The sequence below is a fragment of the Phoenix dactylifera genome, chromosome 8 (assembly GCF_009389715.1).
Source record: "Phoenix dactylifera cultivar Barhee BC4 chromosome 8, palm_55x_up_171113_PBpolish2nd_filt_p, whole genome shotgun sequence".
NCBI classification, from domain to species: Eukaryota; Viridiplantae; Streptophyta; class Magnoliopsida; order Arecales; family Arecaceae; genus Phoenix; species Phoenix dactylifera.
This window is the reverse complement of record NC_052399.1, coordinates 296,787-307,632: the sequence shown is the minus strand read 5'-3', so window position 1 is coordinate 307,632 and position 10,846 is coordinate 296,787. Positions and strand designations below refer to the sequence as shown.

The 10,846-nt window shown below is 39.9% G+C and overlaps 1 protein-coding gene across 4 annotated transcripts; it reads left to right on the top strand.

The window, feature by feature from the left end:
- Positions 1-940: 940 nt before the first annotated feature.
- LOC103722046 lies at positions 941-9,943 on the top strand. 4 transcript variants are annotated; one of them, XM_039128559.1, is made up of 5 exons: positions 947-1,111; positions 3,285-3,362; positions 3,441-3,544; positions 4,903-5,898; positions 9,114-9,943. In XM_039128559.1, the coding sequence occupies exons 4-5, from the start codon at positions 4,943-4,945 to the stop codon at positions 9,592-9,594; spliced, it is 1,437 nt and encodes a 478-aa protein (XP_038984487.1). In that variant the 5' UTR covers positions 947-1,111; positions 3,285-3,362; positions 3,441-3,544; positions 4,903-4,942; the 3' UTR covers positions 9,595-9,943. The 4 variants fall into 4 exon arrangements, with proteins under 4 accessions (XP_008810689.1, XP_038984487.1, XP_026666191.1 ...); XM_026810390.2 differs by lacking the exon at positions 3,285-3,362 and having other exon boundaries at positions 3,475-3,544; XM_008812468.4 differs by lacking the exon at positions 3,285-3,362.
- The last annotated feature ends 903 nt before the right edge of the window (positions 9,944-10,846 follow it).

Sequence of the window (10,846 nt, the reverse complement as noted above, 5' to 3'; positions counted from 1 at the left end):
AAACAACAAGTTAGGTTGTGAGCTTATAAAACAACCGGCTGTAATCCGAGGGATTATAGTAAATTCCCAAGTGAGGCTTGGGGAGTGGACGTAGGAGCAAGGGTTAGCTCCGAACCACTATAAATTTCTTTGTGTTTGTGATTGCTTTATTGTCTCTTACTTTCCTTTCATTCACTGCATATAGCAACTAATTAATCCACTTGCAAAAGTTTTAATTAGTTACTCACAAAGCTTTTAAATTGCAATAATTATTTTAAAACCTAATTCACCCCCCTCTTGGATTGCCTATCTGGGCAACCGTTAGTATTCTTTACGGTGATATTTTATTGGTCTAACATGTAGCTGAGCTGGTATATAATTTCTTGTATTATTGGGGGTGGTGGCAGGATCCAAAGTCCCCGTACATTTTTTAAAGAAAAATATAAATCTCCAAACGACGAGCCACCAATCTCATCATCGTAGTTCAAAGCGGTTGCGGGTTCCACACCAGATCCAAATCCGTCCGTCCGGTTCGGTTTGATAGACGCCATACCGTGTTTCCCTGTACCAGCGACGCGATCGCACCACCGTCGCTCAGTCTTGTGACACGTGGGACCCACGGCTTGTCCTGCTTCCTCCTCATCGCCGAGCAAAAAAACTCCCCGTTTAACGCCCCGGGATTTTCATATAATCACAATCGAATTCTTTTTTTTTTCTCCACCCGTTCTATTCGTCCTCCTAGATCACGAATCAAGAGATCGATAAAATGGGTGCTTGTCCTTTTCTTTACCAGCGGTGACGGGACACACGGTCAGTGTGTGGGATCCACCGGGAGGACCACAAATCGACGGCTGTCCTTCTAGCACCGCCCTGAGGAATTGGGTATTCGTTTATTTACTTAGGGGGTTTTCTGGAAGTCTAGCTTCAAAATCAGTAGAAGAACTTAATATATAATGACAAGAATTCGAGAGAGAAAAACGATAACTTCGGGCAAAAGAACTCGCTGGGAAGATAGACACAGGGATCTAGCGTCATCCGGTCCTTTCCCCTCGATTAGATTCGGTTTTAGATCTCATCTTAGAGAGGCCAGCGCTCCGGTGGCCAAGTTTTTCAGGTCGAAGCGCGTTACGAGGTATAACTTTTCGTGCCGATCCCAGGTTGCTGAATTCTGGAGTTAAATTCGCTTCGGTTTTTTTTTTTTGTTAGAAAAGTCCTATTCGGGATTTGGTGACTGGGTTTCTGTTTTATTGATGTGTTTCCTCTTTCGTTTTTTGAGCTTCCAGGATGTGTGTGTGTGTGTTATTGTTCTTTGGGTTGATTGTGTTTGGTTCATCGCTGGATTTGATATGAATTTTTGATTTCTTATAGTTAGTTTTTTTACTGGATGTCTGAATTGTAGATGGTGTTGTCATCAGTCTGTGTTAGGATTTGAGTATGTTTTACTAATTGTGTCTTGAGAATTTGTGTGCTTTTATAATTTTTTTATTTTGTTTTTGTTCAGTTTGGCCCAAATTAGATCTTTTGGATTTGTGACATTCTTTTAGGTGGTTGATGGAAATGTAGCCGTAGTATCTTGGTTAAATTAAGTTAAGCAGTTGTGGATGGATGGATCTGGCTTGTGGAATCGCTGCTAGTGGTATCCGGTTTTGAGGCTGATAGCTTTGTAGGTTACCAGGATAATCTTAAAAGATATATGGGCCATGGTTATTTATTGCATAGTGTAGAGGTGGCAGATGGGAAGAGTAATGTCCCGTTTTTCCCCCTGTTCTGCCACTGGGTCGGTGATGGATGTTGGCTGCTTTGTGGAATGCCCTGCATTGAAGTGAAGCATGGCAAGTTCTAAATCATGCTTGGTTTTGTTTGGCCATTTTGGTATCTCTGGATAAATGTTGAATATGCATGAAGGATTATGGGGTGTTTTTTTTTTTTGGCATAAAATTATCTTATTTTCAGCTATTGTGTCTATAGTAATAGTGTTAGTGATTAATGAAGCATATGTTTCTTGAGAAGGCGTAAGCATAAGCTTGCATATTTACAAACAAGGAATCTTGTCCAATCAATCTGGGATTGGCAGATAGTTTGCAGTTGGTCTAGTGCACCAACCAAAGAAATGGATATATATTGCTTTAAAGTGACAAGCATTGTGTGTTGGGTTTGTCATCTAGTCTTTTAAGTTCCTTTTGTCTCCTTCTTGATGTGTCAGATTTTTCCTTTATGGTGAATGCTTTGTTCTATTAATTGAGAGATGCATGGCTAAAAGAAATTTCCACAATGGAAGGAGCATATAAAAAGGCCACATTTTCTTAACAAGTGGCAAATGCAGAAGAAATTGTATTGACCAATTCATCTTCATACTCAAAGGGGGAACCGAAAAATTCTATATGATGTTTGAGTCAAAATGCGGATAATATGAATGCATAAACTATCTTTTGTACATGTTCTTGCTTTATCATTTGAAAGCATAAGCAACTAGCTTCTTGCTCGGCTATCTTCCTTGGTATCACATCCTTGGGATCGAGTGGTTGTAGTGCTAGATAAATATCACCAGTATGGCTATTGCCCTCCTTGTCTGTCTTGTCGCTGAGCCTTTATAATAGGGCTAATGGGCCTCGTAAGAAGGCAATAAGTTATGCAATTTCTTTCATGAAGATTTCTTCTCTTTTTTTTAAAGAAAAAGACTCAGGAGATTGAAGAACATCTATTTGGTAGTTTTATTTCTGCATATTCGCAACTGAAGAGGTTTACTGATGGAAAGATAATATCCTTGCAATTCAGTATTATATCTTAGCCATTAGTAATATACTACCATGTTTGTTCCTACTGTGCCTTCACTGATGCACATTAGCAAAGCTGAGTCAAGACACCTGTCACTGAGCTATGAATTTCCTTATGAACTAGCAAAAATCTATGTTACACTAAGACTCGGTAAAGTCATGGTCAAGGTGATACAACTTTTTGAGGCAATGTTCTTTATAGCGATTATCATAGTCCTTGTTGGAGTAGATGCTGACTAATTGATTTGCAAGTCTAGAGTACTGGAGATTGTTGCAACATCAACTTTTGACCTTGTTATTGATTATGAATATTTTTAGTGATAGAGACTTCTATCTAAGACCAAATTCGCTCCATATTTTCTTGCTCCAGCGTTCATAATTTTGTAACAGTAGGTATTTTGCCATGACTGCATTCTAAGTCATTCTTTTCTCAACAAGCTCCCATTTTAGCTCTCAAATCCATTGCAGCTCTTACATCACAAAAGTATACTCTTAAAGCTGAAAGAAATGATTTGCAGTTTTATTGTGTAGAATCAGCATCATGCCTTACATATTCTCTTTGGAAATGTCAATCTAGTTGATGTTACCCAAAAATTCAATGTTTCAACGGTAAGCGATCATTTTATGTATTGAGCATGAAATACAAGAACTTGTTTTCATGGAATATTACATTATTTCTTTCTTTAGGAATATGGTCGCCAATATATACATACATATGTAGGGGCGCGGACGAGCCAAGCTGTCTTGGACTGCTCAGATTCTGATCAAGTTTGGCTCAAGCCCGAGTTGAGGTCTGCCTTATATTTTCAAATGGCTCATGTTCAGGCTCGGTTCCTTGACGAGCCAAGTTTTTGAAGATGTTTGAACTTGTTTAGTTTCCTAGCTGAGCTAAGCTCAAACGAGCTTTCTTGACATGAGCAGCTCAGTCCATTACATACATACATGCATGCATGCATGACGAGCTTTTGACGAGCCAAGACCAAGCTGCTCATGAGCAGCTTAGTCCGCATGCATGTATGCACACGTATGCGGTACTGATGGCAATACAGCTGAAGCTGATTCACTTGTAAACTTGGTTTAAACCATAACTTTTCTGGGTCCAATTAAATTCTAAATAATTGTTCTTTGGATATCATGCTTTACTGGGATACTAGACTATGCTGTATCATGCTTGGTATTGGCATGGAAACAAGTATATCTCAGTTGGTAATTATCTAAAGGCACATTTAGATATCTGAAGAAATCTTTTATGCTTCAAATCTGGATTAATTGATGATGAATTGCTGATACATAGACATGATTTGAACATCCAAACTGTGTGGAAGATACTTCTAATTTCATTACATGCAACGATTTCGATGACTTTTTGTTTCTGACAACCTTCATAACTACACATAGTACTCATTAAGTTTTCAAACCACAACCTAACATCAAAATAACATCAAAGTTTTGGTTTAATATGCATATATCATATTGGCACAAACCACCACACTCGTAACATATTAGTGTATGTGTGATAATGTAAATGAGTATTGACTGAGACTAAGTTGAAATGGATTAACATGTAGTCCTAAGATGTTGAGTATATATATCATGTTGGGCATGTGGATGCAGTGCCAGGTGTAGATACTTGCCTGGTACAGCATATGCTGGCTGGCACATAAAACACTGCAAACTACTCTATCTGAATCCATCATCTCCTTTTCTTGCCTTACATTCATATCCATACAAACTTATGATCCAGATAGATCAGGATGCTAAATCTCTTAGGGATTAATGATTGTTGACCTGATGAATCAATACTTGGTGTTCAAAACTTCCTATCAAGCCTATTTGTAAATATAGAAGTAACCATAATTAATATGCAAGCTGGGTGATTTTGGTAGCTCTGTAAGTTTTTCTTGTCATTCTCCAGGCTTAATAAGGAAATGCTCACTTAAATTTGAAACTGGGAGCTTTTTGTTTATTCCGAAAAAAAAAAAAACTTAATCTTTTTAAGGTTGCACCATTTTTTGTACTATATCCAGAATCTAAGTTCATGGACTTACTACATCTCTGGAATTCTTTTGATAGATTTTTTTTATCTGAAATTTCATGTAAACTCTCTTGCTTGAGAACGAACTCTCACTCGCTTTAGTCTCTCTGACAGAGAATTACTGTAACAAACAGTTTTGGAGGATGTTGGAATAATGGCAGCTGCAGAAGCAAGGGCTGCTTGGCAGCGTGCTGCAAACCGTTGCCTAGTCCAGGAAGATGCAAAGAGAGCTCCAAAGTTAGCCTGCTGCCCGTCGTCATCAGCACTGCAGAATGATTCAAGCAATGGCAATGCAACAAACTCACCAGATCACTCTGGCTCCAATTTTATGCCTTTAAACTGGAATACCATGAATTCTAATCTCCCACCGGACACAAAATGGTGGCTCCACATGCAACCGAACTTTGGTTACCAAAAGGAGCACATGTGTAAACAACTGAATTTCATAGAAGATGAACTTGATGAGAAGGGAGCGGAAAGTACAGTCCTAACATCTAATCTTACTGAAGAGCCGTTGGCTGGTGAATCAATGGACATTGATCTTAAAAAGAGCGAATGCTTTCTCGAGTCTCCATGGATGGCATCTACAGCTTTTATGAAGCATAATTCTGAATCCAGAGTAGAAGAAATGAAGACTACTTTTCCACAACAACCGCTAAAGCGTAAAGTAGATATGGGTGATTATCTTTACCAGGATGAGGAGCTGCTGGATTGGAAGCCAGTTGATCGGTTAATTTCAAAGAAACAAGAGAAGTTTTCTTCAGACCTTGATACACCATGGGCAGGAGGTAACAAGTGTGAGCCCTGGTGGCGAATATCTGACAAAGATGAGTTGGCTTCATTGGTTGCCCAAAAATCACAGCAGCATATTGAGAACTGTGATCTTCCCAGACCCACCCAGATGGTGCATGTTAGTAGGGATCCATTTGCTTATCTTGAAAATTTAGACAGTAATGGGTTATTTTCCTCGAGATTAAGTCAAAAGTTGCATGCTGGCACATGCAGCCCCCTTGATTATGCACAAAATAGTTCTATTTCTGGCAATGCGGTTGATAAGAACTGGTCTTCTGGTGGAGGCTGTTTGGTAGATGATACTGAGAAAATGTACAGGTACTGCCTGTATACATCTTGCATTCGTCCTAGAAAGTGCACATACTTTTTTAATTAATTTTTTTTTCAGTAGGAAAGAGCATGTAATTTAAGTTAAGCTTTTGTAAGTATAATCAAATTGCAACATGTAAGTGAAAAGCACAAAATTTCTTTTATTTTGCTTTAAATATGTTTATGTATGCATGTATCTAGACACAGATTCTTCTGTTTCGATGTTCACTTTTGCTTGCTAAGGACAGGTAAGACTAGAACATAAGATTGACATTCAATAAGTAATCTTGATTTCTTTCATACCACAGATCCTAATTTGTCTCCACTTAACAGGAAAGATAACTGTCAGACATTTGCAATCATAGACATTTCATACAATTTGTTAATTTTCTTGGATAAGCTAGGATTGCCTGCGGAAACTAAATTTAGTGCAGTATGATTGTTTACAGAATAATCGCATTGGTTTTCCATTTCTTCTCTATATGAAAGCATACATTGGAATCTTAGGTTTACTGTTAATTAATCTTCTTCGGAATTCTGTAGTTTAGATTTTGTTTGTTAGATTAATTAACAGAGTGCTGCTTGATCCATTTGATGTGTCCTGCTTGTTCAGATTCCCTGCAATATCTAGTGGTCCTATAATTAGGCCTACTGTTGATTAACATTATTATTCCATTCTTTTTGTGTTTATGATTAGGGGTGCAAATGAGCCAAGTAGCTTCTGGAGATGACTCGATCTTCAGGGCTTCAAAACTCATCCTCTCGATTTTACTTCCTCGAGTTGACTCGAATTTCCTTGGAGTCGACTCGGCTCTCAGAGCCGGAGAGACAGGTCTTCTATCTTTGAACTTGAACTGTCTCGGAGTCGACTCGGACTTTGCGGGAGTCGACTCGGCTCTCAGACACGAAATACCGATCTTCTGTCTTTGGAGTTGAACTGCCTTGGAGTCGACTCGGACTTTGCGGGAGTCGACTCGGCTCTCAGACATTGAAGTTGGCTCTCTGACTTTTAGCCTTGCATTTCTCTGGGAGTCGACTCTTGCTTCCTTAGGAGTCGACCTGCCAACCGTCGGAGTCGACTCGAGTTCTTCAGGAGTCGACTCGGCTCTCAGAGTCCAAAATGGCTTCTCTATCTTTCTGTCTGTTACTCCATGGAGTCGACTCGTACTATGCTGGAGTCGACTCGGCAAGCATCGGAGTCGACTCGAATTCTTCAGGAGTCGACTCGTTGACAGGTTCTGAGATGAATCTTTCTGTCCGGCTGTCTGTTCTCAGTCGGAGTCGACTCGTAATGTGCAGGAGTCGACTCGAGCTTGTGCCAGAGCTTCTGATACGCTTGGAGTCGACTCATAATCTTCCGGAGTCGACTCGAGATTCAGACTTTGGTTCAAATTGAATTCCTTACTTATCCAAAGTGTATTGAACCAAAGCTAGAGACACTTGAACATAAATTTACAAATATTTGACTGAAACACTAGATTGAATTCATTAGTATAACATAAGATATACTCAAATGCTTTAAGCTCATCAAAATCAAATAGGGTTATAATCAATCACTCCACAATGGATCATCTTAGACTACTTTAGCAAACATGAATAATAAATAGCATGCTCAAAGTTTAAACATCATAAAAGGATTTTTCATTGATAATAAGAACTTAAACAAGCTTCAAAATAATAAAGAAAATAAGAACTACAATGCCCTGTAACATTGCTAGGGCTTCATCCAGCCCTAGACTAGACGTTTAGCCGAGCATGGCTTCCGGACGATCTCCCATCTTCAAATGAAAGCCTTCCCCTTCCATTATTCCCAAAATATCACAAAATATTCTCTTCACCCCCCCCCCCTCTCTCTTTTTTTTATTTCTTTCTCTGGTTCCCTCTCGGCTATCTTCTTCTTTTTCTTCACCGAAACAGGGGTTCCCCTGTTTCTTTCCTCCACCCTGCCCCCCTCTGCCGATGGCCAACCTCCTCTCTTTATACTCGTTTGGAGTGCTCTTTCGGGAAGGGAGAAGAGGTCATGGGCCTGATTCCGGGGCGTGATGCCGGAGGGCAGATCGCGGACGGCGAATGGCTGGATGTCGGGATTAAAGCGTGATCTGTGGACGCTGAGTTGAATGGCCGGATTAATGCAGCTAGCTGCCACCGGATTGGAGGAGTTGGGAAGAAATCCGGGAATACTGATCGCGAACGTGGTTGAATGCTGGGCGAGATCCGTGGACGCTGGAAGAATTGCATTGCGGGAGAAAAGGAAGAGGGCTGATGCGGAAGGTCTGCTGATTTCACGAGCAGTTGAGGCGCGATGCTTGGGAGGAGCTGTCACGGCGTGGAGCTGAAAATCCGGAAGAGGAGATGCCGCACGCGGTTGATGGCGGAGGAGCTGGAACGGGAGAATCGACGGGTGGCGACTCGATTCTCGGCCGTGATCCACTGCGGGAGGAAGAAGATGAACAGTGAACGGGCTGGGACGAGCGGCCGGTCTGGGATGCTGCGGCTGTAAACGGAAGGGAGTAATTAGGAGAATTAGGACCGAGCTCGACTCGACTATTAGCGAGCTCGAGTAGCAAAATATTCAACTCGAAAGCTCGCGAACCTAATCAAATATAATTTTAATAATATTATTATTTATTTATAATGTATATTATTAGGTTAATATTTAAAATATAATATTATGTTGTATTTTGTTTTAACCATTTTTTTTAATTACGATCAAGGCTCGAATTTAAGCTCGAGTATGGCTCGGCTGATATTTGAGTGGAGTCGAGTCGATTTCAAGTATTGCTTTTTTTTTAAAAAAAAATCTAGTCAAGTTCGAGCTTGGATATTAAGGCTCGATCGATCTTGAGTCGAGTTTTGAGTCCGAGTATTTTGAATCGAGTCAAGCTCGAGCCTCTAACTATTCAACTCAGCTGGGCTCAATTCCACCCCTATTTGTGATAATATGTAGAGTCAAAAATATTACTCTTTAATCTTGTATTGGTTGACTTATTATATATACAAATCATTGCAGTTTTAATTCTTTTACCAGACATATGACTTTTTCCATTGTGAAAATCGTCTATATATTTGCATGTGCATGCTCCAAAAGTTGAGTATTATTTTTGGTACAGAGACATACTTATTTCCTCCCTGCCAGATAAACCTGTTACCTAACTTATCAACTCTCTGCCCTTCTACTTTATTGCTTACATATGTTTTATGCTTCGCATCACAATGCTACGCAGTGGCAAGCAAGGTTATTGTACAAATAAAAATGATTCACCTGAAAGCAAGAATATACAAGGTGACCCAAGCAGGGCTCAGCTGTTGGAAGCACTCTGCCATTCCCAAACCCGAGCTAGAAAAGCTGAAATGGCAGCCCAAAAGGCTTATAATGAGAAGGACCACATCATCAAGCTACTTTTCAGACAAGCTTCTCATCTGTTTGCATGCAAGCAGTGGATACACATGTTACAGTTAGAGAGCCTGTGTCTCCAGCTCAAGATCAAAGATCATCAGGTCTCAACTCTCTTCCCTGTCCTGCCATGGATGCCATTGAAGGGGGCACCTTCAAGCAAAGATAGGAACACAAGAAGTAGGAAAGGGAGGAAGCAGAAGAAGTGTAATATCTGCAAGTATGCAGTTGTCTTTGCTTTTGGACTGGGTTTGGCTGGTGCAGGACTGCTCTTGGGATGGACCCTGGGCCGGTTACTATGTACTCCCTAGACTGCCTCACAGTTTATAAGACTCGTAAAGAAGAATTTCAAATCCACACTCGCCGGATTTGTGCTGCTGCCAATGAGCAATTTCATTAAGGCCCACGTTCATGGGGTTGCATGAAAATTGGGGTTCAAAAGCATGCGATGTGATGCGATGGTTCATGGTGTTTATTCAGTAAAGTGTTTTATCTTTTATTGTGCATAAGCAGTATCTAGTGTACATATAATGTATTGAGACAGATAGTTACAGTGGCATGATGATACACATGCAGGATGACGAGACATACGGTCTGGTGGGAAATGAAATGTATCCTTTACATCATTGGTGATATGATAGCTGCATCATGTTAACTGCACTTGCTTGCGTGTATGGCCTGTGGATCTCTTAAAAGTAGTGACGCAAATATGTCATTGCGTCTCATTGTTGTGATGTAGGGATGCATTTCTTGTAATTCGACTTTGCTCTGGTACTGCCTCAGAGAGGCAGCAATCGGCAAGTGATTTGCTGATTTCATGACTAGCGGGCAGATGAAGGGAAGAGTATGTTGCATTGTGAACCGAAAAGTGTCTATAGTTGCTCTCCCTGCAGCCAACTAGAATAACATTGAAAGCCTTAGAACAATTTATTGAAGGGTCATCATCCAGTTGGCAGCAAATTATGAGTTTTAATGTTGGTTGAAAAGCAGATCATACTTGGATTGGAAGCAAAACTGGTAACAAATGTCAATTTTATGGAAGGGAGCCATCTTTCATGCTTACCATCAATTCAAGAGGACTGTTGTTTTTGAGCTGTTATTCTTAATCTGATAAATATTAAATATGATTTTGTGAAATATGTCTTGACAAATGAAGGCCATAATTGATCAACATAGATTTTTTTCTCGTCCTGTATTATTTCCAGTATTTTGCATTTTTTTAAAAAATATATATGTTTTAGACGTTTTCAGATATTCTTTTGTACCTGATAAATCCCAAAGCAGGTATTCCAATATGCCCAGTGTAGGTTCTTGGCTGCGTGGTTATGTTGCCTGGCCTCTTAGAGCAAGCGGAACTCTTTAGATTTTAGGTGCCAATTGGTAGCCACCAAATGGCTTGGTTTTATTTGCTGTCTTTTTTCCTCATGGATCTACACTGGGCGGACATCAGGTAATGTGATGGCTAGAAATGATTTATGTTTGTTTCTATAAATATTTTTTCCATATTTTAAGCTAGAAATATAAAATTTCTGCTAATCACAAAGGTGTATAAATTTTGATGCT

What these genes read in the sequence shown, in the direction of transcription:
- LOC103722046 (XM_008812467.4), top strand. Translation starts at nt 4,943, where the DNA reads ATGGCAGCTGCAGAAGCAAGGGCTGCTTGGCAGCGTGCTGCAAACCGT. An exon ending in GATACTGAGAAAATGTACAG is followed by an intron (nt 5,899 to 9,113) that starts GTACTGCCTGTA and finishes AATGCTACGCAG; the next exon opens with TGGCAAGCAAGGTTATTGTA.